The 27579-nt window shown below is 35.7% G+C and overlaps 1 protein-coding gene across 1 annotated transcript in view; it reads right to left on the minus strand.

Moving 5' to 3' along the window:
* Positions 1-25479, minus strand: part of CFAP47 (cilia and flagella associated protein 47) — a 541061-nt gene extending 515582 nt beyond the window's left edge. Inside the window, exons 1-8 of the mRNA XM_069464301.1 lie at positions 25285-25479; positions 20266-20417; positions 17989-18104; positions 11314-11452; positions 9023-9251; positions 8400-8560; positions 6627-6754; positions 4107-4342 (exon numbers count right to left, since the gene is read on the minus strand). Of these exons, the coding sequence (XP_069320402.1) occupies positions 4107-4342; positions 6627-6754; positions 8400-8560; positions 9023-9251; positions 11314-11452; positions 17989-18104; positions 20266-20417; positions 25285-25479 (1356 nt within the window). The remainder of the gene's footprint in view (positions 1-4106; positions 4343-6626; positions 6755-8399; positions 8561-9022; positions 9252-11313; positions 11453-17988; positions 18105-20265; positions 20418-25284) is intronic.
* Positions 25480-27579: the final 2100 nt, after the last annotated feature.

A 27579-nucleotide genomic window follows, 5' to 3' on the forward strand; every position in this document is an offset into this window, starting at 1 on the left:
AATAAACATAGATAAACAGAATTGTTAGTTCAGAAATCGGTATATTCACAGTCAATTGGTTTTTGATAAGCATTACAATATTCTAAGATAACTTGGCATCTATATGTAAAACAATGAATTTGGACCTCTAAATCACACCATACACAAAAATTAACTCAAAATGGGTAATAGATTTACAAGTTTGAGCTAAAATTCTTACAGAAAAACAGGAATAAAACTTAATGACCTTAAATAGTTTATGCCTACTTGGATATGATACTAAAAGCACAAGAAACAAACAAAAAAAAAACCTAGATAAATGGGACTTAATTAAAATTAAATACTTTCATAATTCAAAGAACACTATCAAGGAAGTAAGAAGACTCCCACAGAATGGGACAAATATTCACAACTTATATGTCTGATAACGGATTTGTAGCCAGAATATATACAGAACTTTGGCAATTCAACAACAAAAGACAACCAAATTAAAAATGGATAAAGGATGTTCTATTAGTTTCCAATTTTTGTGATAACAAATTATGAAAAAATTGTGTAGGCTCAAATTTCTTATCTTACATTTGTGTAGGTCAGAAGTCCGATACAGGTCTCAGTGGACAAAAATAAAAATGTTGGCAGGACTGTGTTTATTTCCGGAAATGCTAGCAGAGAATCCACTTTCTTGCCTTTTCCAGCTTCTAAAGGCATCTCATTCTTTGTCTTATGTCTCACCTGTCATCTTCAAAGCCACCAATCAGTGGACAGTAAAGTTTTACTCACATCACATCACTTTGACACTGACATTTCTTCCACACCCAATTTCTACTTTTAAGGACCCTTGTGATGATATTTTGGTTCACCCAGATAATCCAGGCTAATTTCCCTGCTTTAAGATCAGTTGATTATCAACCTTAATTCCAATTGAAACTTGAATTCTCCTTTGCCATGGAACAACACATATTTATAAATTCAAGATATTAGGATAGGGATATTTTTAGGCAGTCATTATTCTTCCTATCATAGATATGAATGAACATTTCTCCAAAGAAGATATACAAATGGACAATAAGCACATGAAAAGAAATTCAATCATCATTAGTCACTGGGGAGATGTAAATGAAAGCTACAATGATATGCCATTTTGCACCCACGGAGATGGCTATAATAAAGAAGAACAGTAACAAGCGTGGTTGAGGGTATGGAGAAATTAGAATGTTCACTTATTGCTGGTGAGAATATGAAATGGTATAGTCCCTTTGGAAAACAGTATGATGGGTTCTCAAAAAGTTAAACACAGAGTTTTCATATGACCCCAACAACAACTCCACAACTAGGTATACAGCATTTCAAGAGTATTAAAAATCTGTCCAGGCCGGGCGCGGTGGCTCACGCCTGTAATCCTAGCACTCTGGGAGGCCGAGGTGGGCGGATCGTTTGAGCTCAGGAGTTCGAGACCAGCCTGCGCAAGAGCGAGACCCCATCTCTACTAAAAATAGAAAGAAATTATATGGACAGCTAAAAATATATATAGAAAAAAAATTAGCCGGGCATGGTGGTGCATGCCTGTAGTCCCAACTACTCGGGAGGCTGAGACAGGAGGATCCCTTGAGCTCAGGAGTTTGAGGTTGCTGTGAGCTAGGCTGATGCCACGGCACTCACTCTAGCCTGGGCAACAAAGTGAGACTCTGTCTCAAAAAAAATAAAAATAAAAAAAAATAAAAATAAAAAATAAAAATCTGTCCACACAAAAACTTATACATGAATGTTTATTGCAGCATTATTCATAATAGTCAAAAGGTAGAAACAATCCAAATGTGCCTCAACTGATGAATGGATAAATGGTAGTGTATCCATATAATGGAATTTAATTTGGCTATAAAAATGAAAGTATTGATACATACTACAGTGTGGATGAACCTTGAAAATAATATGTTAAATGAAATAATCCAGACATAAAAGACAACATATAAATATAACATTCATATAAAATGTCCAGAACTGAGAAACCCATAGATACAGAGAATAGATTAGCATTTGCCAGAGGCTGATGATGAATGGGAAGGAGAGTGACTGCTAACTGGCATGGGGTTTCTTTTAAGGGTGATGAGAATGTTGTGGAATTAGATAGAGCTGATGGTTACACCGTGTGAACATACTAATACCACTGAATAGTATACTTTAAATGTGTGAATTTTATGGTATGTGAACTACATATCAATAAAGCTGTTATTTTAAAAAGAATAATCTTAACACATTTCTAAATAGTCAAAGGCTATTTGACCAGTCTGTGCAGGTCACAGTTCTCTAGTGTCTACCACATTTCTTACTTTCATATTTTTACTAATTTGAAAATTATTAGTGTTAAAGAAATCCAGAAATGTAAAGAATAACAAATAAAGTTGGGGACTTAGCTATCAGATGCGTGTGTTTTTTTCTTTTTTTTTTTTTTTTTTTTTTTGAGACAGAGTCTCACTCTGTTGCCCAGGCTAGAGTGAGTGCCGTGGCGTCAGCCTAGCTCACAGCAACCTCAAACTCCTGAGCTCAAGCGATCCTCCTGTCTCAGCCTCCCGAGTAGCTGGGACTACAGGCATGCGCCACCATGCCTGGCTAATTTTTTCTATATATATTTTTAGCTGTCCATATAATTTCTTTCTATTTTTAGTAGAGGTGGGGTCTTGCTCTTGCTCAGGCTGGTCTCGAACTCCTGAGCTCAAACGATCCGCCCACCTCGGCCTCCCAGAGTGCTAGGATTACAGGCGTGAGCCACCGCGCCCGGCCGCGTGTGTTTTTTTTCTATTTTTTTTTTTTTTAATTTCAGAGTGTCACGGGGGTACAAACGTTTTGGTTACATATATTGCCTTTGCACGCCCATGTCGGAGCTACAAGTGTGCCCAACCCCCAAACATCACGCGCCATACCCAGATATGTTTTAAAGATGTGTATGTTTAAAGATGTGTATGGAAAAAATATATAATTGAGTTGGTAGGTATAAGAGACTTGGATAAAAGGAAATGTAGGAAGCAGTTAAAAAGAAAATCTTTAGTATTAATGTGGTTAACATTTGCTGTTTTTCTTATTAATTCTATCCAAATTTGGAGGAGGGAATTATACTAATGATGCAGTAAGAGATGTAAATAGGAGCTGCATGTGTACAAGAGCTCTTGATTGCAACTGGGAGAAAGTTCTCATAGGTAACTTTATGAACCACATCACTGCAGTGGAGAAAAGATGTAACATAAGAAACTGAAAGCACTCATGTTTGCTGTGTTTAGAGCAGGGTTTGAGAAACTATTTCCGTAAATTGCCAGACAGTAAATATTTTAGGCTTCATAGGGCATACAGTCTTCTCACAACTACTCATCTCTGCCTTTGTAGCATGAAAATAGCCTTAGACAATAGAAGAACAAAAAAAGAACGGCTATGTTCCAATACCACTACTTACCAAAACAGGCATCAGGCCAGATGTGGCCTGTAGACTATAGTCTTCCAGCCCCTGGTTTAGAGGATCTGGGAAAGAGTTATCTGTGTAGCAATTGAAAACAAACAAACAGCCCCCGTCATCCACAACCCGGCCTAGTCCTCACAGGTATGCCTTGGTGTTCTCTTTTTCTGCTTTGCACCAACAGTATAATTTCTAAACCAGGTAACTATCACCAGTTTAAAATTTCAAAATTCTACTCAACCTTCAAGGTCTGGCTCATATGTTACTCTCCTATGGAGACCTTTATACATGGCTGGAAGTAAACTCTCTGTTCTCTGAGTTTCTATATCACCTTGTTACAGCTCTCTTTTAACATATTTTACATTCTTCTTAAGCCATACCTGTTTGTGTATATGTCTTATACTTCTGTACTACATTAAAAATATCTCAGAGGCAGTAACTATGTTTTGCACTTCTATAAATTCCCTATAGTGTTAAATGTCTTCCCTAGCACATGACAGACATTTAACAAATGATTATGGATTCTCTATGAGTACCTATATAAAAGTATTCACAACTGGGCCACAGAAGAAACCCAATTTATAAACACTGGTAGAAAAGATACTGTTTATAAATCTTCTGCATAGCATTTTAGCAGACCTTAAAATATTCACTGCAATGTGAAAGCAAAGAAAAATTATCTTACCTGACTACATCCTTCATTAATCGTGCCCCTTTCAGGATCAATTTTAAACTGTGCAGTTTTTTTAAAGCGGTACGTCACAGGAAGTGTTTTGGATTGATTTTGTATAATACATTGAATCTCTGAACTTTCACCCATGACACAAGGTGTAAAATTAAGGACTTTTCCTGGATGAAAATGTAGTAAGACAGGAAGTCCCGAACCTGTCAGTGCTAATTCCACTTTCTGAAATCGATCACCTGTAAAAGCAACAATAGCTATTGAACATAAAAAGTGTCTGGGGAATCCAGAATATATTTGCTTAGTCCAAATAGTGTCATCTGAAAGACCTGATGAAAAATGGGTAGCTCATTCAGTCTTTTCATTTTACAATATCATTGAGTGCCTTCTCTGTGCCAGGTACTCTTCTAGGCCTTGGGGATACAGCAGTGCATAAAAGAGACAAGGTTCCTGCTCTCGTGGACTTCACATTCTAGTGAAGTGGCATTGACAATAACAACCAAATAATGCTACATATTGATATAGCATTTCATAGAGGATAAATGCTAAAGGTAAAGGTAAAATAGGATAAGACAGATACAGTGCAAGGTCTTGGGATTCTGTTTTATGTAGAGAGGTCCAAAAAGGCCTCTTTGATAGGAAGACATTTGAGCAAAGAGATAAAGGGATTCTGGAAGAAAATCATATGAAAATCCAGGAAAAGTGTATTCCCAGCAGATAGAACAGCTAACACAAACACTGTAAGGCAGGAACTTGCTTAACATGTTCACAAAACCCTTAGGAACCAATATAGCTGGAGAAGAGTAGTAGAAGAATGGTGAGAAATAGTCAGATTTTAGATACATTTTTGAGAGTAATGTTAATAAGATTTGCTGATAGATTGGATGCAGGATAGGAAAGTGAACAGATGATAAGGGATGACTTTACGTTTCTGGCCTGACCAACTGAAATGATGGAATTCCTGTTTCTTAAAACAAGAAAGACCGGGGGAGACACAGGTCATCGGGAAAGGAGGAGTTCTGTTTTGGGCATGTTAAGTTGAGATGCCTAGTAGATATTCTAGTGGAAATGTCTACTAGGCCACTCTTATGTGTTCTCAAGCTTACAGCAAAGATGAAGGAGGAAGGATTGGGGGCTTGAGGAGAGAATAGAAGGTATGTGATATTCATCTCAGAGTGTGAGAAAGTGAATGAATGGGGGAATGCAACAGGAATGTTAAACATCTTAAAGAACCCATTGGGGTTAGTGGTTATAGATAGAAAGTGAAACCTCTCAGCAAGGTTTTGTGTTTTTCTCCAGCACAATCAGCTGCCCATGTGCAGACCCATCATAGACTAAAAGTTGAATTAATACAATTAGAGGGTTTTTCCACTCAGTCACTATGGGACTTGGGCCAAATAGATTTAAGTGTACATGGAAAAGAATGATTAGAATAATGGACAATGGAATACAAGCTGAATATAAGCAGGAATATAGACATGAAGTTTTTGACACTAGAAAGAAGATATGAACTATCGATTATAGGCTCTAATTGGGGGAAAGAACAGTTTTGCAGAGAGAACAGTGTAACTAGAACGCAAAAAAAAGTTTATATATTATTACTGATGCTCTTAATTTATTACCTTTAAGGCAGATCTAGCACCTCCATCTCTAGCTATTCAAAACTAGATTCACCTGCAAAGTTTGTACAAATGTTCTAAGAGAAGCAGACAAAGCTTGATACTACAAACCATGACAGAAATAGTAACAGAGCAATTAACTTCTGCCCTAGAAACACAGTTAAATCCTGCTCAATATCACTTGTACTGACATACAAATCGTCTAGACTCTTGACTTGCCTAAGCATCAAGGACGGACCTAGCCTTCTTTTGCATGGCTCATTTTCCTAAATTTGATCCCTAATCTGCCTATTTATTTTCTCTTTGATCTGTTTTGGTAAGCTGAACTCTAATTCCCATGCCATTTTTTTCCCCTCACTGCAACCAACCCAATGTTATCTGAGAACGTAAAAAAGTATAGTGTATCTCAACATGTGGCCTGCAAAACATATGCACTTGTCAATGTCCTACAACAGGGTGCTGCACCCTACTTACTAGACCTCTAGATTTTGTTCTTTGACTGTTTCCATATGTGGATTCTAAGAGAGCTGAATATCTGGTCGAGAAGGAATGGGTCATTTATTCACATACCAATCACTAAGAGAAAACCTAGGTATACATAGAAAAAGAAACCAGGTTTTTTTTTTCATTCCTTAAACTCTAGATCATCATCTATATTTAATGTCATTTTAAAATTATAAAGTCATCTAAATTGTAACCTGGAAAATTATTATGTAAATGATTCTGAGGTTGATTTCTTTTTTAACATGCCACAGATGACACTTCAAGGTTCTTGAACATGTTTGCATTTTTGTTATATTCAATTGTATATTTTTATTAAATTGCCTCTACAAATATTGATGTTCAAATTTCTAAAAAATTTAAACTGCTACACATTTGGTTATTTTGTTAATTTCACACTTACCTTTGACGGTTTTACAGTTATCATCTCTCAAAAATCCATCTTTACTTCCTACAGAATCAAATCTCATAAAGAGAGCATAGTCCTGCCTGTGTGAAGGTTCAATATCCTTTTTACTATCGATCATTAACCTGTAAAAAAATCACAGTCAGTTAATTTTAGAGTAAAGGGGATACACTTTATTATTTCTCAAAAGGGAGTATCAACCCAATCTTTAAATCTATGCAAGAAAATGAAAGTTAAGAAATAAAAATACAACTGTGATCCATTTCCAAAAGTACTGCACAGCTAGAGAGAATTACCAAAAGAAGGCCACAGGTGTAAAGCTTCAGAAAAATGAGTTTGTGCCAACATTTGCAAATGAAGAGTAATTTAAATACACTAAGTCCTCAAGGTCTAGCTCAAATGCCACTTTCTCTGTACAGGATTTTCTTTCCAGGCAGAACTCATCTCTAGCTGAGGCCTCTGATTACTTCTCTGCAATAGTCCATCTTACTGCTTGGTGTAATCAAAAACCTCTGTTATATATTTGTCTTCCCCAGTGTACTAAGTACATATTTCCAGCCACGTTCTTGTTAGTGAACAACAAGTAATTTAGAGAAAAAGATTTGGTAACAGTTAAATCTTGTTAGAGGAAAAAAGGAAAGGAAGGGTGGAAAGATGGGGAATAGGATCAAAGACAGGGATGGGTTACATCATAGGCCTGCACATTGGCTATTTTACCTGCCCTACCTAGAGGTCAGCTCTTCTAGCAATGCATAGGCAAATGGCTGATGTGCTATATTAAATGGGAATACAAATGGTGTGTTCCTAACATGTTTAAGACTTCAAATAATACTCATACCTATGAGTCTATATTACACTCTCAAAATATTGTAAGTTAACATGCTACCATAAAAAAGAATGGTGTATTTGGAATTTCAAAGATTATGCATTAAACAGAATCTTATAGATTTACCAAAGAAACTTCCTGTATGAAGGTATCATTAATAAGGCAATTGTGGATATACAAACAGAATAATTACTTGATTTATTAATCTCCTTAAATTAAACACAACTCAATCTTCAACAGGCAATTGATGTCACCAAGTGACCTTGTTCCACAAAAAGAAGTATATTAAATATTACATTCTCACAAACAAGGGTAAACATACTTGCAATTGGATCCGTTATTGACACACACTGCAATCTACCAAGGTGTTGCTGAAATTGCCACTATACATTTAAAACATTTCCAAAAATATTTTCAAACTAAATAACAAAACAAAGAAAGTGGAGTTGTGAAAAATATAAATTGGCTTAAGTGCTAGAAGTCTATATGAATTTCAGCAAACTAGTGTTGTTGATCCCAGCAGGTGCTATAGGCTTAACAGTCATGATTGTCAGCGAGGATTTTGCCCTGCCAGGAGCACTGCAACCTCTTTGGAGACACCTAAAACAGAACTGCATGCACCTGACTATTCCTACAAGAACAACAAGGTCTTGGTTGCACAAATTAGTTTGAGGCCACAGTCCACAGTTTTCATTTCCACCACCCCATTTCAACAAGATCTGGAGAGATTTTTAATTTAACATGAAGTATTTAGAACCATATTTAGAATTATTGGAAATACCATTAACCATGTTAGAAACATCTAGAATCATGACAAGAAAAATCTAATTTATGCCTTCTGGCAAGTTTTACTATGACACTATTAAAATCAATCTGATTAAAGTGTGGTTAATATAGTTCACATTAAAATACTTAACACTGCAATAAAATTAATGTTTGCTTACTTTGGACTGAAACAAAATGTAATTACAGTCTTTTGATAAGGTAGTAAAGCCCCTTCATTAGGAATACAGGTGATAAGAGCAGTAATATCTACGTCCTTTATTTTGTTTAAGTAGGTGAGATTATTTAAAGCAATATCTGTTCTTTGTCGAATATTTGTACCCTGTAATATAAAATCAGAAATAAAAGAGTGAGGCAAAAAAAAAAAATAAAACAAAAAATATTTTAAGATGAGGTCACAAAATAATTATTGAAATTTCAGAACTAGGGAATACAGAATATCTGCCTTCAAAGTAACATTTATACATAAATTTGACCAAGGCACATGATAAAATTTAAACAACTATTGAAAAATTGGTGAGAACATAAATTCCCACAATTAGCTGCTGATCTATGATCTATAACAAACACTTCTCTAGCTTACTTCAGATATATAATTACTATAAATGTTTACATAATTTCTGAAGTTTTTCAGGTTACCACTGGATACACAAGAAATCAAATCTTTCTACCCATGTTAAAACATATTTTGATTAATAAAACAGCTTATTGGTTATTAGTAGATTTAACACAATCTATTTCAAATCATGATACCTGATATTCCTCTGTTGCACCATTTACTTACCAGTTCTTCTCCCACAGAATTATCTTGCATTATGGCCACCCAATTTATGGGTTCTGGGCTATTATTGTAAAGACGTGCATGTTCAAGTTTTGATGTTCCAAAGAAAATAGAACCAAAACGTATGCATTCCAATTTTTTGTCATAATTCATGTTTAACAATTCAATAATCCGCTCAACTACATGAGCTTTGATATTCAAGACTACGTCAGGACGACCTTGCAAACTCACTCTACAAGATAATGAAAAATGCACATAATATGTATTTTTTAATTAGAAGTCTATATACTTTATTTTTCCTCCAAATCCTTGGAGAAACAGAAATTTTTCAGAATCACATTATAATTAAAATTCAACAGTGTAAAAGCAGTTCTTTTCACGTATATGCAGAGGTTATCAGGTCCTTTTGTCTATCTGAATTGGCACATTGCAATGGAATATGTGCAGCCTGATTCATTGCCTACAGGAAACAACGATGGTGGAAAATAATCTCAATCTCATGAATTGACCCCAGAAAGAATGCAATGGTGTGTCCATATCACTAATTATTTCATAAATACTAGTTAGATGATTTATTAATATAGTGTTACATCTAGTTCCTAGAATTCTGAGATTCTTTTCTAAATCATCCTACCCTCCAAGTCCAACAGCCAATCCCATCCCGAACCTTCTCATTCTTCTAAGATGTAGATCTTTTGTAAAATTCATGAACAGTGGTGTTTCTTTCTCTCTTACGCTTTCACACTCTACCCTCCTCCTCAAAGTTATTCTCAATCCTTCCATGTTTTATCTGCCACTTATACATGGATGACCTTCAAGCCAATACAGGTTAAGTATTCCTAATTCCAAATCTGAAATATTTCAAAATCCAAAACTTTTTGAGTGCTTATATGAAATTCAGTCATATTTTCAGGATTTTCAGGACTTTCAGATTATGTTGAACCAGTAAGTATAACGCAAATATTCCAAAATACGAAAAAATCTGAAATCCAAAACATTTCTGGTCCAAAGCATTTTGGATATGGGATACTCAACCTATACATCTAGACCAAATTTCTTTCTGGGGCTCAAGACAATTAAATTTAACAGGTCCTAACCAGCTCCATCAGTATTGTGAAAAGAAAATCAATTCAAACATGTCAAAACTGAACTCAAGATCTTTCTCACAAAACTGTTCCACCTCTTACCTTCCTTTTCTACAATCAGTTAGCAAATCTAGACAAACCTTCCTTTATAACATATCTCCAATCTGCACACTTCTCTCAATCCTCTCAATTTGTACGTTAGCTCAGGCCTTTATCATTTCTCTCTTGCTGTACTATTATAGTTTCTAGTCAAGATGCCCACTTCATATTTGTACTCCCTGGTCTGTTTTGCACACTGCTACTAGCATGACCTTTCTATTAATAAAATGCAAACTAATCAAGACACTCTCATCTTCAAACCTTCCTCAGACTTCACAGCCTTTATGATAAAACATAGACTCCTATCAGGGTTCACACTTGTTTCTCACACATTTATAACTGTGACTTTCAGTAAGAAATGTATTTTACATTGCAATGTAGGAACATACATACAAACACATACTCACACATAGAAATACATTCTGATATTTTAATTTGTTTTTTAAAAATTTTGGTGGTAACCCCATTATATTGGTTGCACATTCTGCTAATGAATTGAAACATAATAGCATTAAAATGCTGGCCTATAAAGCCTTTTACTGAACCTTGCACCATTCTGTTTTTCTGGTCTCATCACCATCACTCCATACTTCCATCTCTTTGAATCTATATTGCCACAGATTCCTCAGTGTGTAATACTGGCTTTTTGCCTCTAAGATTTCAAGTCTGCTACTTTTCTGCCTGAAATCCCTCCTCTAACCCATGCTATCACCCTCCTCCCCTACACACACAGACACACACACACACACACACACACACACACACAGACACACACACCCCATATTGCACCGCTGCTCTTTGCCTGGCTGATTCTTACTCACCAGTAAGTGTTTGGTTCAAATATAACCATCTTAGTGGAGCCCTTCCCTGGGTCCACTCTCCCACCTCCATGAAATCCTAACTAGAAGATCCTATTATGTGTACCCATATACCATTTTCTAGTTCTTCCCATTTCTGAGAGGTTAGTGCTTGGCAAATAGTATAGACTCAATGAATGAATGTTGAATGAAAGAACAAAGAAGCTACCATACAATCAAAGGCACATCTTAAGGTTGAAATCAGAAAGTATTGAGATCCATATTGGAAGTAAGAACCTGAGCATATACTCACATTGCCTTTTCATCTACAATTCTTGGCTGGTCTGTACAGAAATCCACTTTAATAACCATTGATGACTTAGGCTCCACAATACCACTAGCTGGAAAAATGAGGATGGGTAATTGGCCCCGGTATTCTGTCTTAAATACACCTAAGGGGAACAAGAGCAGATGGTTTACATCTGGACCCTTACAATGTTGCATTCACACTCTTACTAGGAGACCTACACACGTTACAGAGTACATGGCCTACTGTTTACCAAGAATAGCAGCTTAACTTGTAAGTGCAGTCTCTGAGGTCACCCAGCACATGTGAGCATAGTGTTAGGACTCAACCCTCATCAATAGCTAAAATATATTGTCTGCTTACTATGTACAGATACTTATGTTAAGAGCTTTTCATGTTATCTTATTTAATCCTCATAATCAATCTGTGATATAATTTCAATCATTACCTCCATTTTACAAATAAGAAAATAGAAGCTTAGAAATGTTGAGTGACTCGCCCAAAGTCATACAACTAGTGTGGTAGATTAGATTGTTGACCCCAATTGTTCACCCTTCTCTACATCCATATCCCTACCCTATCATATACAAAGTATGTTTTCCTATTCCTTGACTTTGGGCTTGATCATGTAATTTGCTTTGGCCAATAACATGTGGGTGGAATTGACAGCATGCCAGTTCCAACTCAGATGCACTTCTTCCACGGGAATTGGGAAGAGTTTCTCCTGAGTAGCTGCTGTCTCTCTGGCCTGTGCCCTAATGAGCAAATGAGGAAGAGAACCACCCAGCTGACCCACAGACCTGCAATGAGAAACAGAACAGTCCTAGCTTTCTCAGCTTGAAGCAGAACACCTAGCTGAGCCCAGCGTAGATCACTCAATTTCCAGCCAATCCACATACACATGAACAATTAAAAAATAATTATTATTTTAAGATATTTTGGGGTGGCTTGTTACATAGTGATAGTTTACTACTACAGGTAGTAACTAATAAAGCTGATTAACTAATAAAGATTATCACTTGGATGTTTCTTACAACAAGGGTCACACCTATAGCCACTACCACTTTCCTACAGATGAATTTATCCAGTTCACACAGGGTAAGGGCAAAGGGGAGAGGTTTTTGGAGTCAAATGGCATATGAAAAGGAGGCTACAAAGGTTCCTATTCTGAAAGCAGAAATATTAATAGATCATAATTAGTGGTAATGTTTGGTGCCTATATTAAAGCATGTGATCCTTGAGATCAGATACAATCTCTTTTTATCTCTGTGGTCCCAGCCTCTCCACACTCTGCTTAGCACTAAGCAGTGCTCAAAATGTGTTCAACAAATGAAAGCAGCCAATCACTAGTTTCTTTATTATCATTATAAAATATCAACACAAAGGAGCATGCTGCCAACATAAACAATTTTGCAAATTCCCAATTCACCAGTTTTAAATCACATTTTTTGACATTTTCCAAAATTATTCATTTAACTTAGACCAAAATATTAGCATTATAAAATTACTGAAAATATAAAAAAGACAATATTTTTAAAATTCAAAGCTACAAAATTTGTTAATTCAATCATTTTTATAGAAGTGCTAATGACAATATTTAAAGTTCATTTTTTTCTGTCATAAAATAAACCAAAAATCCATAAAATTATATCCCTTTTGAATAAATATTATGACTCAATTATCTAGAAAAAAATAGCTATATGATCTCAGTTAAGATTGAGTCAGTGAAATAGTTTCCTATATTGTAACCATTTAGGTATAATTTGACAAAAGAGTGTAACTGAATGTTTCAAAAGCTTGTTCAGGAACAATCCAAAATCCAAAAGAACACTGTTCAATTTTCTAAATATATTAAAAGAGCAAGTATGTCAACATTACTATGTTTAATGTAACTTTGACACAAGGAACTATTTCTCTGTTAAGTTTTTAAATTGCTAACAACAGGAGCAAGGATATCTTCCTAAGAGTGTCACTGAAAAAAAGGTAACAAATGGAACTTGAGAAGATGAGGGCCTGTTGTAGAAAAGTAACAATGAGACAGAGAAAAGTGGGATTACAGACTTAATTAGGAAGTGGATAGACAGGCTTTACTAATTGACTAAGGGGGTAGGAGGCAAAAAAGAGACAGATGTTGAGGATTTTGCCAATTTTCTAACTTGCCTAAATATATGGTAGTGACATTCAATGACAAAGGAAAAAGGAAAAAGGAGAAGTATTGGGGGAAGCTGCTGAGTTTAGCTTTAGACTTGCTAAGTTTGAGAAAACTGAAGGATATCCAAAATATTGTATAGATCTGGGAGTAGTCAGTGAAATATATAAAAAAAAAAAAGGAAGTTGTTGAGGAAGTGTGCATTGACTGAGGAAACATGAAGGTCTATGGCAAACGCCAAGGAATATTCACATTTAATGTTCCAAAAGAGCAATAGCAGTCCACAAAAGAGAATTGAAGAGGGGAGATGTAGTAAAAAGAGAATAACTATAACATCAATAGCTAATATTTACTGAGTACTTAATATATGCCAGAGAGTGTGCTAAGCATTTTATTAATCATCACCACAATTAGAAGAAGAAAGCTCTATCTTTATCACTAAAGCATAGGTGAGGCAATGGATGCTTGCACAGAGTAAATTCCTTGCCTAGAGCCTCCCAATTAGTAAATGGTGCAACCAAGATTTGGGCCCTGTTCAAGCTCACTCCAGAACCTGAGATATTAATTACTATTCTATATAAGAGAGTGAGGGGGTCACAGAAGCCAAAGGATTTTTTGCTTTGTTTTGTTTTCCCAAGAAAATAGCAGTGGCCAACTATGTCAGACGTTGCTAATAAGCCACGTAAAGTAAACAAATGGACTTGCCCACTGAACGACCTAGGAGAGCACACAAGATGTGAGGGTACTCGTAGCTATGGCTGAGATGAAAGGTCCTTTACACAGATTTGTGTATTTTTTTTAATCTGGGTTGTTCTGGGAGAAAAATAATCAGAATTACATTTCAAACCCACCATTCTAGTGTCCGTGTGGAGGATGGATCTAGTTAGAAGTCTATGGAAAAAATGAAAAAAAAGATAATATAACACACTGGAGTAGGATACACACTGGCAGAGACAGATTCAAGAATAAGTAAGAAGTTACTTGGTTCTATGACACTATTATTTTAATTTATATTGTTAATTTCTATATATGTAAGAATCATCATACTATGACCCTACTTCTCTCTTTCTATATTAATTTCTTCAGAAATTTTTTGAGCCCTGCCAGGCACATAGGTCTTATGCAGAATTGGTCCCTAGGACAAAGTGCAGTCCTCTGCTTCCAGTTTAGATAGGTCAACATATTGAGGGGGACTTCTCAATGATTTCTATGTAGATAGATCGTAAGCCCTGAGAAAAATAGGCAGGAACCTAAAAAAAAAAAAAATCTGGGTTGTTCTACCTCCTTTAGAAAAGTAGCTTAGACACTGGGTGGTGAAATATACATTGCTACCTTGCCTATCCTCCTCTAAAATACTTTTACAAACTATCTACAAAGTATATTTGTGTCAAAGTATCTGTAAGAACTAGCCAGGGTGACCAAAGTCTGCAGCTAAATAGGATGCTATTAAAAATCAAGTGTCATGTACCCAAGGCCATTGTTTATTTCTTGTTTTGCTTTTTTTTCTCATTTCCTTGGTCTAAGCACACCAAAGATATACCAGGCTCCACAGGTCTCCAAATGACTAATTTTTGGAGACAATTCAGAATGCTTATATGGGATTAAATAGGTTATTTTTGAGTTTAATCACCTTTCGTCGAAAGCTTAATCGTTCTTTACTGAAACTCTGAGAAATCACTGAGTCAAATTAATTAAACAAATTTTTACTGATTGCTTGTTATATGTTCAGGATTGTATCATGCATGAAGAGTATACAGAGATTCCATGACATCAGTATCCAAGAAAACAAAATTGAAGGCAAAAACCATGCACTGAGAAAAAGTAGGGAGTGCTTTTCTGGGTGACTAAGGACGATCCTCAGGACCACTTCTGGGTTTGGTTCAGTTTAGCAAATTTCCTGGTTTACAGATAATGTCAGGCTTTTCTAGACAGTGAAGTAGAGAGATGATGCTGATGATCAGGGGAAAGGGCAGAGTGGGCATTAAGAACAAATGAGAGGTCATATATTTGGGGTAAAGTAGCCCAAATAAACCTAAAGGTTGATGAGTTCTGAGGTAGCTGTTCAAACCCAGAAATGGAGTGTAAGGATAACACTTAGGGACTTTAGAGACTGTTCTACATTATAACACTGTAGTAGAAAAGGTCTGCTCAAATAATCAAGGATGCTCAGGCAAAGAAAGAAATGATTGCAATTCAAGGCATGTTAAATTAATACTGTTTCTTTTCAATCTTCAAAGATGAAAGCTAAGAGACAATAGAGGTATTATCATACCATAAAATCATAAAATTAAACATTGAGTTCATTAACTCACAGAGTACTAATATTAGATACATCTTCAAGAATGAACCATATCTTTTCAGAAAGAAAAGACAAGAACTATTTTGCATACTCAGGAGTATCCTTAGGAATCATTTTTATAAAGGGCAAGAAAACAAAATGTGTTCAACATTTGGCTAAATCCATGGATGTTTACTCCATAAAAGGCTATTAAAATAAACCACCAAGAAGTTGTTAAATAGATAAATTTTGGAGTCCATAAAATCAAAGATAATAACACCAGTGACACTACCAGAGAGAGAAAACAAACCTGTACAAATTATTAACCTGCTGAGTATGGATTTTTTAATGTCCTATTAAGTACACATATAAAATTGTAAGCATCTGAACTTTGACTCTAAACCTATAAAAAATTTGTCACATAAAATGCTTTTCAAAAATTTTATTAAAGTCACTTTGGTTACTGAATCTCTTTTCTGTGTGTTTTTCTTCATGAATATGCATTGTTATGAATATTAATATGCTTGTAGATAATAAGGACTTTATGACTCTTCACAGGTACTTATTACTGTAAATATAATGCATACTATCAATTTTGGTAATGGTGGAAAAATAATATGATTCAACTCCAAGAATGACAGACAAACTCAACACTAAGAAAATGTGATTCATTGATAATAGTTAGTTTCAGTTTGTGAGGTAATAGTAATTAACATTTCACAGTATTCAATTATAACAATAAACCTAACATAGTATAAATACTATTTACACACAAAATGTTAACACAATATTAATAGGCAATGTGGATTGTTTTTCCTAAAATATATGGACCCAGGTCTGCAATTTAATTTTATTTATTCTATTTTATTGGGTAAAATAATACTAAATATCCAATTAAAATTAAAAACCTATTTATTTTTTACTTATAGAGAGCTTTCATATGAAATCATGCTATACAACTTGGTGAGATTTTAGGATGACATTTAGGATTTTAGGATGACATTCATATTAATGTCATCAAAACTTTGAAGGATTTTGAATAAATAACAGTTAAGAGAAATTTTTGAAAATAAAATAATACAAACAAATATCTCTCAATTACATATCACTACTCTAAAATATAACCTGAGAGTCTAAAGGACCATATAGCCCATAATCGCCTGCCATAAGAGATTCTATCCTTTACCATTGGAGTCAGATCACAAATGGGCCTAATCCTCTATAATCCCAAAGGCATTAGACATTCACTCATTTAAAAATCAAAGTATGGAAAGTGGAATGAGCAAAATTCAATGAGGAACAGGTATCAGATTTATTCCTTTATACCCTAGGAAGAAATCAATAAAGTAACAGACTGCCTTTGTTTTAATAATTCTCAATGCTCAGAGAACATTCTCAGTTAGTGGAAAAGAGGTTTGAATTTAAGACCTATTTTATGTATTCAACAAGCAGTCTCAGAAATACCCTCCCTGTCCAGAGCTAGTCCTTATATCAGATCAGGAGAAATAGCAATCTTACAACCCCACATGCTGACCATCTAACCAAGAGACTGAAGGGATAAGTGATTTTATGCTTACTGTATGCTATCAATGAAAAGCATATATGAACATATCTTTATGGAAATTCTTAGGTCATAATAAGAATCCCTGGAAATAATCCAGTCTGGAGAAAAGAGAAGCATTTATTCTTTCAACAAAAAATTAATAAAAGCCTTCTAGGGATCATGATGTGAATTCAAAGTTGAATATGATAGAGAAAGAGGACCAATATTTATTGAGTGCCTATAATGAGCCAGGTACCATATCACAACTTTAAGTATGCACATAATTAACCATGATACATTTTATTAGCTTTACTTTATAAATGAGGGATCTCAAGTTCAACATCTTTAAAGACACTTGCCCCAGATCACACAGCTAGTAAAGCACTGTGCCCTAATTCTGTCCCTGGATGGCTCTAAGAACTATGTCACTTCTATGACACCAGCCTGCCTCCTATCCTGAGGGAGATCACCAGTCATCTGAAAGTCAGCCTCTATTAATCAGGATAATAAGGAGGCAGGTTAATTTTTCCTGAATTATTGCCTATCAGTCTTTTACAGTCATATTACTTAGGGTCTTTGGTTTTGAGTTATTTCAAATGATAGACTATTATGGATGAATCAGAGAATCTATTAATTATACAAGGTATACATTTCAAATAACACCAACTCTTCTAAGAATGTAAGTGAATTTATATGACAGAAAGTATTTACCTGGAGCTTTGCCATGGTTAACGATAGTAACCTCTCTACAATATGCTTTACTATTGGCAACCAATGTGCCAAAATTAACTACTGACTCAATTTCCAATTGACAGATTGGAATCAACCTAGGGGAGAAGAAAAGAAAACCACATAATTAATTTAACAATCGTAGCAACCCCATAGTTAAATCTATAGGGGAACATATATAAACACTTTTATCCTAACTCTTAAAAAGAAATTTCAGTTTCCTTACAGTTCCACTGATGACATACTTGTCAATAAAAGGAATTATGAAACAATATGAAAACAAGGTAATGAGACACATTTTTAACAAAGAAATCTAACTTTACTCATCTAAGTGCATGGTATACCAGCTCAAATAAATAAAGTAGTTTGAATGATGCCAAATCTGTAAACTAAAAGAAGGCAGTGATGCTATAACATAACACCTGGGGTCTAAAACAATATCTATGTACAAAATGATACAATTGTTTTTTTTTACATGTGTCTCTAAAAGGTTCACTGTAGCATATCTGTAGCATGTGTTTTCATACATGTTTTAAAAATCAATTATTGTCCTACATACACATCTCATAAGGATCCATATATTTTCTACTTGGATAGTAATTTATAGTTTACAAAGTACTGATTCAATTTATATAACATATTTGTGACAAAATTTTAAAAATAAAAGACACATTAGCAGCTTTCACAGTTTAGGGATCATAAGGCAGAAAGGAGTGAGTATAGGTGTAGTTATAACAAAGCAACAGGAGGGATTCTTGTGGAATTGGAACTGTTCAGAATCTTGACTGTGGTAGTAGATACAAGAACCCACATAGGTGATAAAAATGTATAAAAAATTAATAACACAGACACAGACACATTCACATACAGACACACACACACACACACACACACAGTTCCAGTAAAGCTGTGGCAATTTTAATAAGATAGGTGGATTGTATCAATGTCAATTTCCTAGTTGTGGTATTATCCTACACTTTTGCAAAATGTTATCCTTGGGGGAAACAGGAAAAAATACATAAGGGATCTCTTCTGTTTTATTTCTTACATCTGTATGTGAATCTTCAATCATCTGATTAAAAAAAAAAGACACATAGCAGCAAACTTTCTCCCTTCCTCTCTTTCTCCCTCCCCCTCTGTCTTCCCCCACACCCCCCCAACATTTTCCTTCAACCCTGTCCATCACACTGTTCAAGGGGGCTAATGCTCTTCTTATGTTGCAACTGTGGTGAAAAGTGGGCTTCTGATGAGAGGGGAAATGAGACAAAATCTCTGTTTTCTAGGGCAGAAGCATCTTCAGCCCTTCTCTCCAGGAGTAGCACAAACAAGAAAATGCGAGTGCCAGTCACAGGTAAGTCAAAATGCCGAATGCACCAAAAATGGCCCTACTTAAACTGCAAAATGAAAATTAGATATTTATAATGTGTTAATAGCTTCTTTCCTACCATATGTCAACTGTTTGATTCCCATTAAAAATGGGATGGTATGCTAAATCAGAACTTCTCAACAAAAGAGAACCAAAATAATTGCATATCTAAATTTTGTTTATGTAAATGAGAAAAACATAAAGGAAATTATAAAAAGGTTTATGCCTAATACTATGTAATAAGCAGAAAATACTACAATATTAACTCTGAACAAATAGAGAAAAAACAATAATACCTATGGAACCACATTTTGCTGGGAAAAAAGAAGATCATACGTGTATGTGTATGAATAAAAACACTTTATATTTTAACACTAACTTCAATAGGTCATTTTACAATAAACAGAAATATATGTTTTTATTATAAAAAGAAAACAACAAATGAATCATCATTCATGCTGGTCAAATAATTTGTATAGACATTAATCTCCGAGTCAGTCACTTAGTTCTGGGTTATTATGTCCACCTACTTTTCTTAACCAGTCTCAAAAGAGCAGCATTTTGATTTTTTTAAGCCAAACATCTGCCTTATTTAAAATTTAGTGACATGAACATGAAATTACTTTAAAACTAAATTAAAATGTTAATGCAAGCTTGCAAAAATCCAATTAACAATACATTCAATTGCTGAATGTTTTAAGTTATTTTAATAAAAAATACTAGAGAATGAGGCCTCCATTTGTTTTAAACTCCACAATATTCTAAAAGTTTTCCCTCTAACTTCAGCTGTAAGGAAACTATAAATACAAGGCAGAGAAAATACAGAATATTACTTTGTTATTTTTATTTGATGAGTGTTCACAATGTCACCATGAAATATGAAGATTACATACCCGATTAAAGGGATTTCTATTGTCTTATTTCCTACTAAAATAAGTAGTTGGTCAAAACTGTCTTCATTTTTATCAGGATGATATTCCACCACAGCTGTCATCTGAAGGCCAGAAGCAAGTGCTTTATCCAGACTGGGCAAAACCAGTTTGAACTTCAGTGAGAGAAAAAGAATCAAATTATACATCTTAACTCCTTATAAGGAAATAATGTGAGCAACTGTAGTTAGGAGTATATACTATTATCAAAACGTAGCTCTTATTCCTGCACTAAAGGCAAAGACTTTTTAATTTTATCTTGAATTGGCAAATAATAATTGTATATATTAATATTTATGGGGTACAAGGTGATATACCAATACAAATATACACTGTGGGATAAGCAATCAGGCAAATTAACATACCCATCATCTCACATACCTATCATTTCTTTGTGGTGAGGACATTTAAAATCTACTCTTTTAGCAATTTTGAAATATATAATACATTATTATTAACTATACTCTCCTTGCTGTGTAATAGATCACCAGAATAAGATCACCAGAACTTATTCTTCCTGTTTAATTGAAACTTTGTACTCTTTGACCAACATTTTCCCTTTCTCTACCCACCCTATTCCCCAGCCTCTGGTAACCACCATTCTATTTTTTACTTCTACAAGTTTGAATTTTTAGCTTCCACATCTAAGTGGGATCATGTGATATTTGTCTTTCTGTGCCTAAAAATATATAATTAATGCCCATGTTTATATCTGTCAGATTCTAGATACTTAAGACATGTTTTCTACAGTACACAAATTGAATCTGACCAGGCAGTTGAGAAATATGTAAATGCTCATGGGCCACTTTAAAAATATGAGATACTTACAGAACTGATGTGGTCTCTATTCTAAGCAGCTTAAAATCTAATACAAAAAATGAAGAGCAACCTAATAAAAATGTTGCTTAATCATATACATCTGCCATCCCCAACACTCTGGAGCTGTACTGGTCCCTGGTCTGTTAGGAACAGGGCTGCACAGAAGGAGGTGAGCAGCAGGTGAGCGAGCTAAGCTTCATCTGCATTTACAGTCACTCCCCATCCCTGGCATCACCACAGAAGCTCACCTCCTGTCAGATCAGCGGTAGCATTAGATTCTCACAGGAGCTCGAACCCTACTGTAAACTGCGCGTGCGAGGGATCTAGGTTGTGCTTCTTATGAGAATCTAATGCCTGATGATCTGAGGTGGAGATGAGGCAGTGATGTTAGTGCTGGGGACCAGCCATAAATACAGATTATCATTAGCGGAGAGGTTTGACTGCACAATAAATGTAATGTGCTTGAATTATCCTGAAACCATCCCTCCACCCCCAGTCTGTGGAAAAACTGTCTTCCATGAAACCGGTCCCTGGTGCCAAAAATGTTGGGGACCACTGATATATTAATACACACATAATATATACATGCATGCATATACCTATGTATATTTTATATACAGAGAGAATATAGTATTTTAGATACTTTTTGTATGAGAGCTTAGGCTTCACAACTTGAGAAAATATAAAAGAGGAATAGACCAAGGAGGAGAAAAACACTTTTGTTCTGGTAAAGCACTCGTTAAACTCGAGGAAATACATGAAGGGAGAAAAAGGCAAACTGATATCTGTTGTGCACTTACGATGTGTCAAGCATTCTACATCCATTATCTTACATAATACACTTCTACAGTCCTGTGGGGCTGATATCAAGGCTCTCAGCATATAGATGATGAAACTGGGACCTATAGAGTGTAATTAATGTCTAAAGTCACTCAGGCAGCAAGGATTCAAAAGCACTTATCTATCTGACTCTAAATCTTAAGCTCTTGTTTCCCCTCAACTGGTAAGAGTCCCCCTCTACTGCATATATAATCTCTTTCAGGAAGCAGACTATATACTCCTTGAAAATTAAATATACACCAGAGACTAGTTAAGTGCCATATGAATGATGCAGACTTAAGTATCCTGAAAATCCATGACAGAACATGATTTACTGTGGGTTAGAAAGGAGTGTACTTGACCTAGGCTTAGAGGATGGAAGTTAAGGTGGAGAAAAAGCAAGGAAGGTGCTCATTATGGGGATAGGAATATCTCAGACACAAACAGAGAAAAGAATAAGCAAAATAGTCTCTCAGAAGGCAATTAATAAGCCAGCCTCGCTGGGCAAAGTCCTCAATCAGTAACAATGAAGGTCATGCCGAAATTAATTAATCAGGGATTCTAATGCCAAGCTGAGTCTAAACAGTGCTTTGCAGCAACGATGGCTATAGAGAAGTGGAGTGATTTATTGATAACACTGATCTAAGAGCGTCATACTTCCAGCAAACAATGATTCTGATACCTCATTACTCATAACTACCAAATTCCAACTCTTAACCTCCCTGTACTTACAGAACAGAAGGAAAACAAGGGATAGAGGATGTCCCACATAGGCCTTTGGGAAATCCAGCACCCAAAGTATCTTCCTTTAACAAATCTATAGCTTCAAGAAGGAAACTAGTGCTTCAGAAGCATGTGCTTTTGGTCAAATTATCACTTGCTGGGCACACTTAGTGATATGCAAAGGTGTGCAAGGCATCATCCCTACTCACAGCAGCTTATGAGCTGACAATTGAGTACTAATATTTACCAAGAGTCATAGGGACACAAGTCCCAAGTATAAGGAATGTCTATAAATGCAAATGGTATCCAGTAAGACAGAAATAATTTGGAAATAATATAAAAGAAGACTTCTTAGAGAAAATGAGACTTCACATTGACCTTAAAAGATGGATAGAATTTGGAAAGGGATGATTATTGCGGGCAAGAGGGAATGAAAACATGGGTCAAAAAAAAGGGAAGTCTGTGTCGTAGGGAAGAGGGTGCAATTATGAGTAAGACAGGCCTGACCAAACCAGACTTGTCACACAAGTCAGCAAACATCTTAAGGACAATGTCAGCAAGATTGAAGCATGGTATTAAAAATCAGGCACAGGACTATCAACTATCTATTTCTTGAAAATAAGAAATGTGTCATCTTATTTTTCTACCAGAAACCCACAGCAGATGATATATGGTAACGTATATGGCACATAGTGGGTATTCGATACATAGGGTCAATGCAGGTCCTTGAGCCATGCTGGAAAACAAGCACTGCTGTGTATTAGGAGATTCATTTTCTAGTTAACTAATATAGTGATGATGGCAATGCCCTTTAAATAGCACCTTGATTTTACTTATTAATTTCCCCCAAGACAGTTGATATTTTTTCTCTAATCCATTTCTTCCCTAATTCTCTTTATGCCTATGAAGGATCAGGAGTGTATATCATGGTCTTGCAACAAAGAAAAATTCACACTGGTGTTGGCTTCTAACTAGTAAACATAACTGGCTATTTTCTCTCAATGTCAAGAAATGTGGTCTGATTTTTTTCCCATTATAACTCTGGATACAAACCAAAATAAGACTAATTATAATTTTTGTTCTTCTTACTGCACAGAAACCATCCATACAAGTGTCCCCTGAACATCCATAAAATAGAGTTTGTCCACATCTAGGAATTACCGTCAGTTTGACTTTCAAAAGAAAGTATTTTCAGATATATGCTCAATTGCTGAATAAATATGTGCTAAAGTGGTGAAATAATAAAGCTTTTCTCTAATTTTACAGTATCTGGAGTAATCACATATTGTTTGATTTAAAGAGAAGTTAATAGTCTCTTGAGGTGTACTTTTTAATAAAAACATTCAAATACAAAAATCATTAAAGCAAGATTTCATTTATATGAACGTCAAGAATAAGCAAAACTAACCTATGGTGTTAGAAATCAGACGAATGGTTACCTCCATGGGGTGATTATTCCAAGTACTGTAAGGAATGGGCGCTAGAGATCTTCTAGGGAGCTGAATATATTCTATGATTTGTTCCAGGTGGTGGCTAATGGAGATGTAGATAGATAGACAGATAGATATAGATATACACACACATATATATATTTATAAATTCATCAAATTTATGAATTCATCAAATTCATTACGTTTGAGATCTGTGCACTTTAACGTAGGTAAATAGTAGATCAATTTTTTAAAAGAAAATAGGAAATAAAAGTCATTTTTCTAATTGCCCTCCTAATCACTAACATAGGTTTTTCTATGTATGTACAAGCAAATATATGTAATTTTAATTAAAAAACATGGACATCTTTTTATTTCTGTATATGTAAGCCCAGTTGCATTCAATGTTTTTATCATTAGGAATATCTCCTGAAATTTTTCAGTTATTTATTGCTTAAACATCAAAAATTCTTATCACTTTATCCTTATCAAAAGTCTTCCTGAGAAGGAGTGATTATAATGAACTAATATCCATCCTTTCACACACGAGGTAAAATAACACAGTGAGATAGAGATGAAATTTTGCCCACTACTAAATTAGAAGATATTAATAGAAACAGCCTCTCAGAACATTAATTTTGATGATGGCTAGACTAAAATTCCCACATTAGTTTCTAAGTACTATGAGAGCAGGGCTGTGTCCATCCTGTATTCTTCACACCTACTGCCTGTTATATAATAGGTGCTCAACAAAAGTGTTAAAATATGAAATAATAAACCTTCCCACTAATCCTACAGTTTCTGGAGTAATGAGGCACTTTATGATTCAAAGGGTAGTTGATAGAGAATTTTGTTTTCACAATGCTTAGGGCAACTACAGAATTATAAAACCAAGTTGCATAGATTTGAGGTTGTTACAAGTAGACAGTCATGGATGAAGAAATAGGGAGGCTCTAGAAGAAATAGGAAGGTTAGTTTCCCCTAGCAAACGGGAAAACAAAACAAAACAAAAAATGAAAGCGCGCGCGCGCGCACACACACACACACACACACACACCCCTAAGTCATTATTCCCCGGAAGCACCAATCTTCTCCCATCCCCGCAGGAGCCTTAAGTCTACTCCCCGGGAAAAAGAGAGGCGCCTAGGTGAGGAGGCGCTCTCCCAAGGTCCTGCACCCCTTAGTGTGTCACCTGTGGTTTGACAGGCTCCTGAAACCGGATCTTCTGTGTGCCACGGCCCAGATTGTGTACAGTAATGGGGAGGCGGTACACTCTTCCGGCCAGAGTGTCCAGAAACTTCACTTCCAACGGGGACACCCGCAGCTGCATGTCTTTCTTCGGACCCTCAATGTCCAAGGGGATGAGAGAGCCCCTTTCTCTGTCCATGGCTGCCCTCTTGGTAGCCAACAGACTCGACGCACCAGAGATTAGCGGGGACGACCGTCGCTAGGCAACCATCAGACGCGCCGCGCGCAGCTTCCAGCCCCGCCCTTATTGGCGCTTCCTAGCGGCGGGAGTTGGCAATTCGACTAGAGGCTACAGGAGCCTGGCGAAAGAACGGGGGGTGGGGCGAGGGGGTGAGGGGTGGTTGCAGGTGTCACCAGAGTTACTGGAAAACACGCTGTGGCAGCCTAAACCTCAGGGGCATCTCTCACTTTGCCGTGGCCTGGCAAGATTTTAAGATGGCATTGGAGGAGTGGGCATTTTACAGGGCCTTTCCTAAGACTAAGTTTAAAGATCAGTGGAAAAAAAAAAAAATCAGTGAAAATGATGTGTCCATGGGGTCTATTAAGGCAGCAAGATGTAACAGAAACAGAGGAATTCGGGGGAATAGAGTCAGGGACCTGTTTCTGTTCAGTAAGCTTTAGGCCAGAGTTTCTCCATCACAATGTTGCTTTACAATACCAAAATATTGGATTAATATAAATACCAAAAAAATAGGGATGGAAAAAATAATTTAAAGTCTATCCATGATGGATAATAATGTAAATCTATGTGTACTGACACGGAAAGATATCCATTATATAGTAGTAAGTCTTAAAAAGTGACCAAACAATATGCATATTGTCATGCCTGTTTCTAGTTAAATACACACACACACAATGTAAAGCAATCCTCAGGGTCTTTTGTTAAATGCAGATTCCGTTTTAGTATATCCAGAGCAGAGCCTAAGAATCTGTATTTATATTAATCTGCCAAGTGATTCCAATGCTGCTGTTCCAGGGACCACACATTGATTATAAAGGCTTTACGAACTTTTTAAATGACTTTAGGTGTAAACTTCTTCATTTGTGAAATGAAAGTGTTGCTCAGGAGATAGAGATCAAACATCTTCATTGCTAGATGAGGACTTTTCCAGCAGGCTCTAATTCATAATGCCCAATCCCTACTCTCCTCATTCTTCCTCTTTTGTGAACTCAGAGTTTCAAAACATACCAGGTACTTTCATTTTCTCCTTGCTACAGCACATTATGTTTTCTCTGTGGATGATGGCCTCTCCATCTATCACCTAAAGAGTTATTCATCCTTGAGACCTAAATATCTTTGTAAAACCTTTCCCACAACAATTTCACAAGATTCTCATAATACTGAGATGATGAGTTCTTAATTCACTTTCCACAAGAATGTGGAAATTAGTAAGTAGCCCAAAATACAAAGGCAAGTAGTCAAATTTCTTGGACTTCAGCCCTGATATAACCATAAAGCATCCATTCTAACTGGCCTCCATTCTAATTGGTAAGTACCCTTGCTGTACCAAAAATTAAATATTCCAAATATCACCAATGATAGTGTCCCTCCTTAAAGTCCTCAGAGCAGGTATAACATGGATCAGCTATGCCCTCTTGAACAGTATTCATAACCTTGACCAGAAGAATAGAGGCAAGACCCTAGGAGAAGAAACTGAGAAATTGTTTTGGAGCAAAGAAGGCAATATATTTGGAAATTCTGGGAAACTCTGGAAAGGGATTATTTTGAAGAGAGATTGTCTTAAATTAGGTTCTTACTTCCATGTCCAGCAAAGGGCTATGTTCTAAAAATTGTGTTCTTATTGGGGTGTGTGCATGTTAAAGTAATTTTGAGATAAATTTTCATTGGTTTCAATGGTTCCACTATTCTTGAAAAAGATTGTATATGGCATTTAATATGCCTTTGGCTAATGATTCTACTAAGATTCCCAGATCTTCTCTCTTCCGTCACTCTCTCTACTCCCTTATGAAAATTTTTCAGCCACAAAGATAAACTTAAAGGACCATAGAATTGGGGTCTCCTCAGACCCTAATTTCACATCCTGGTAAAAACTAAGGTAATTATCTACAACAATTTGCTAAATGTGATTCCAATGAACTGTAAGAGTTATTATTCCACTTAAACTCCCATTTTATTAGGAGGACATGGAAGAGAGTTCACCATATGCTTTCAATTTTTATTTAAGGAGATGCTACAGATGGAAACAATAGTTGATGAAAATATTACTCCTGGAAATTC

This window comes from Eulemur rufifrons, chromosome 30 (assembly GCF_041146395.1).
Source record: "Eulemur rufifrons isolate Redbay chromosome 30, OSU_ERuf_1, whole genome shotgun sequence".
NCBI classification, from domain to species: domain Eukaryota; kingdom Metazoa; phylum Chordata; class Mammalia; order Primates; family Lemuridae; genus Eulemur; species Eulemur rufifrons.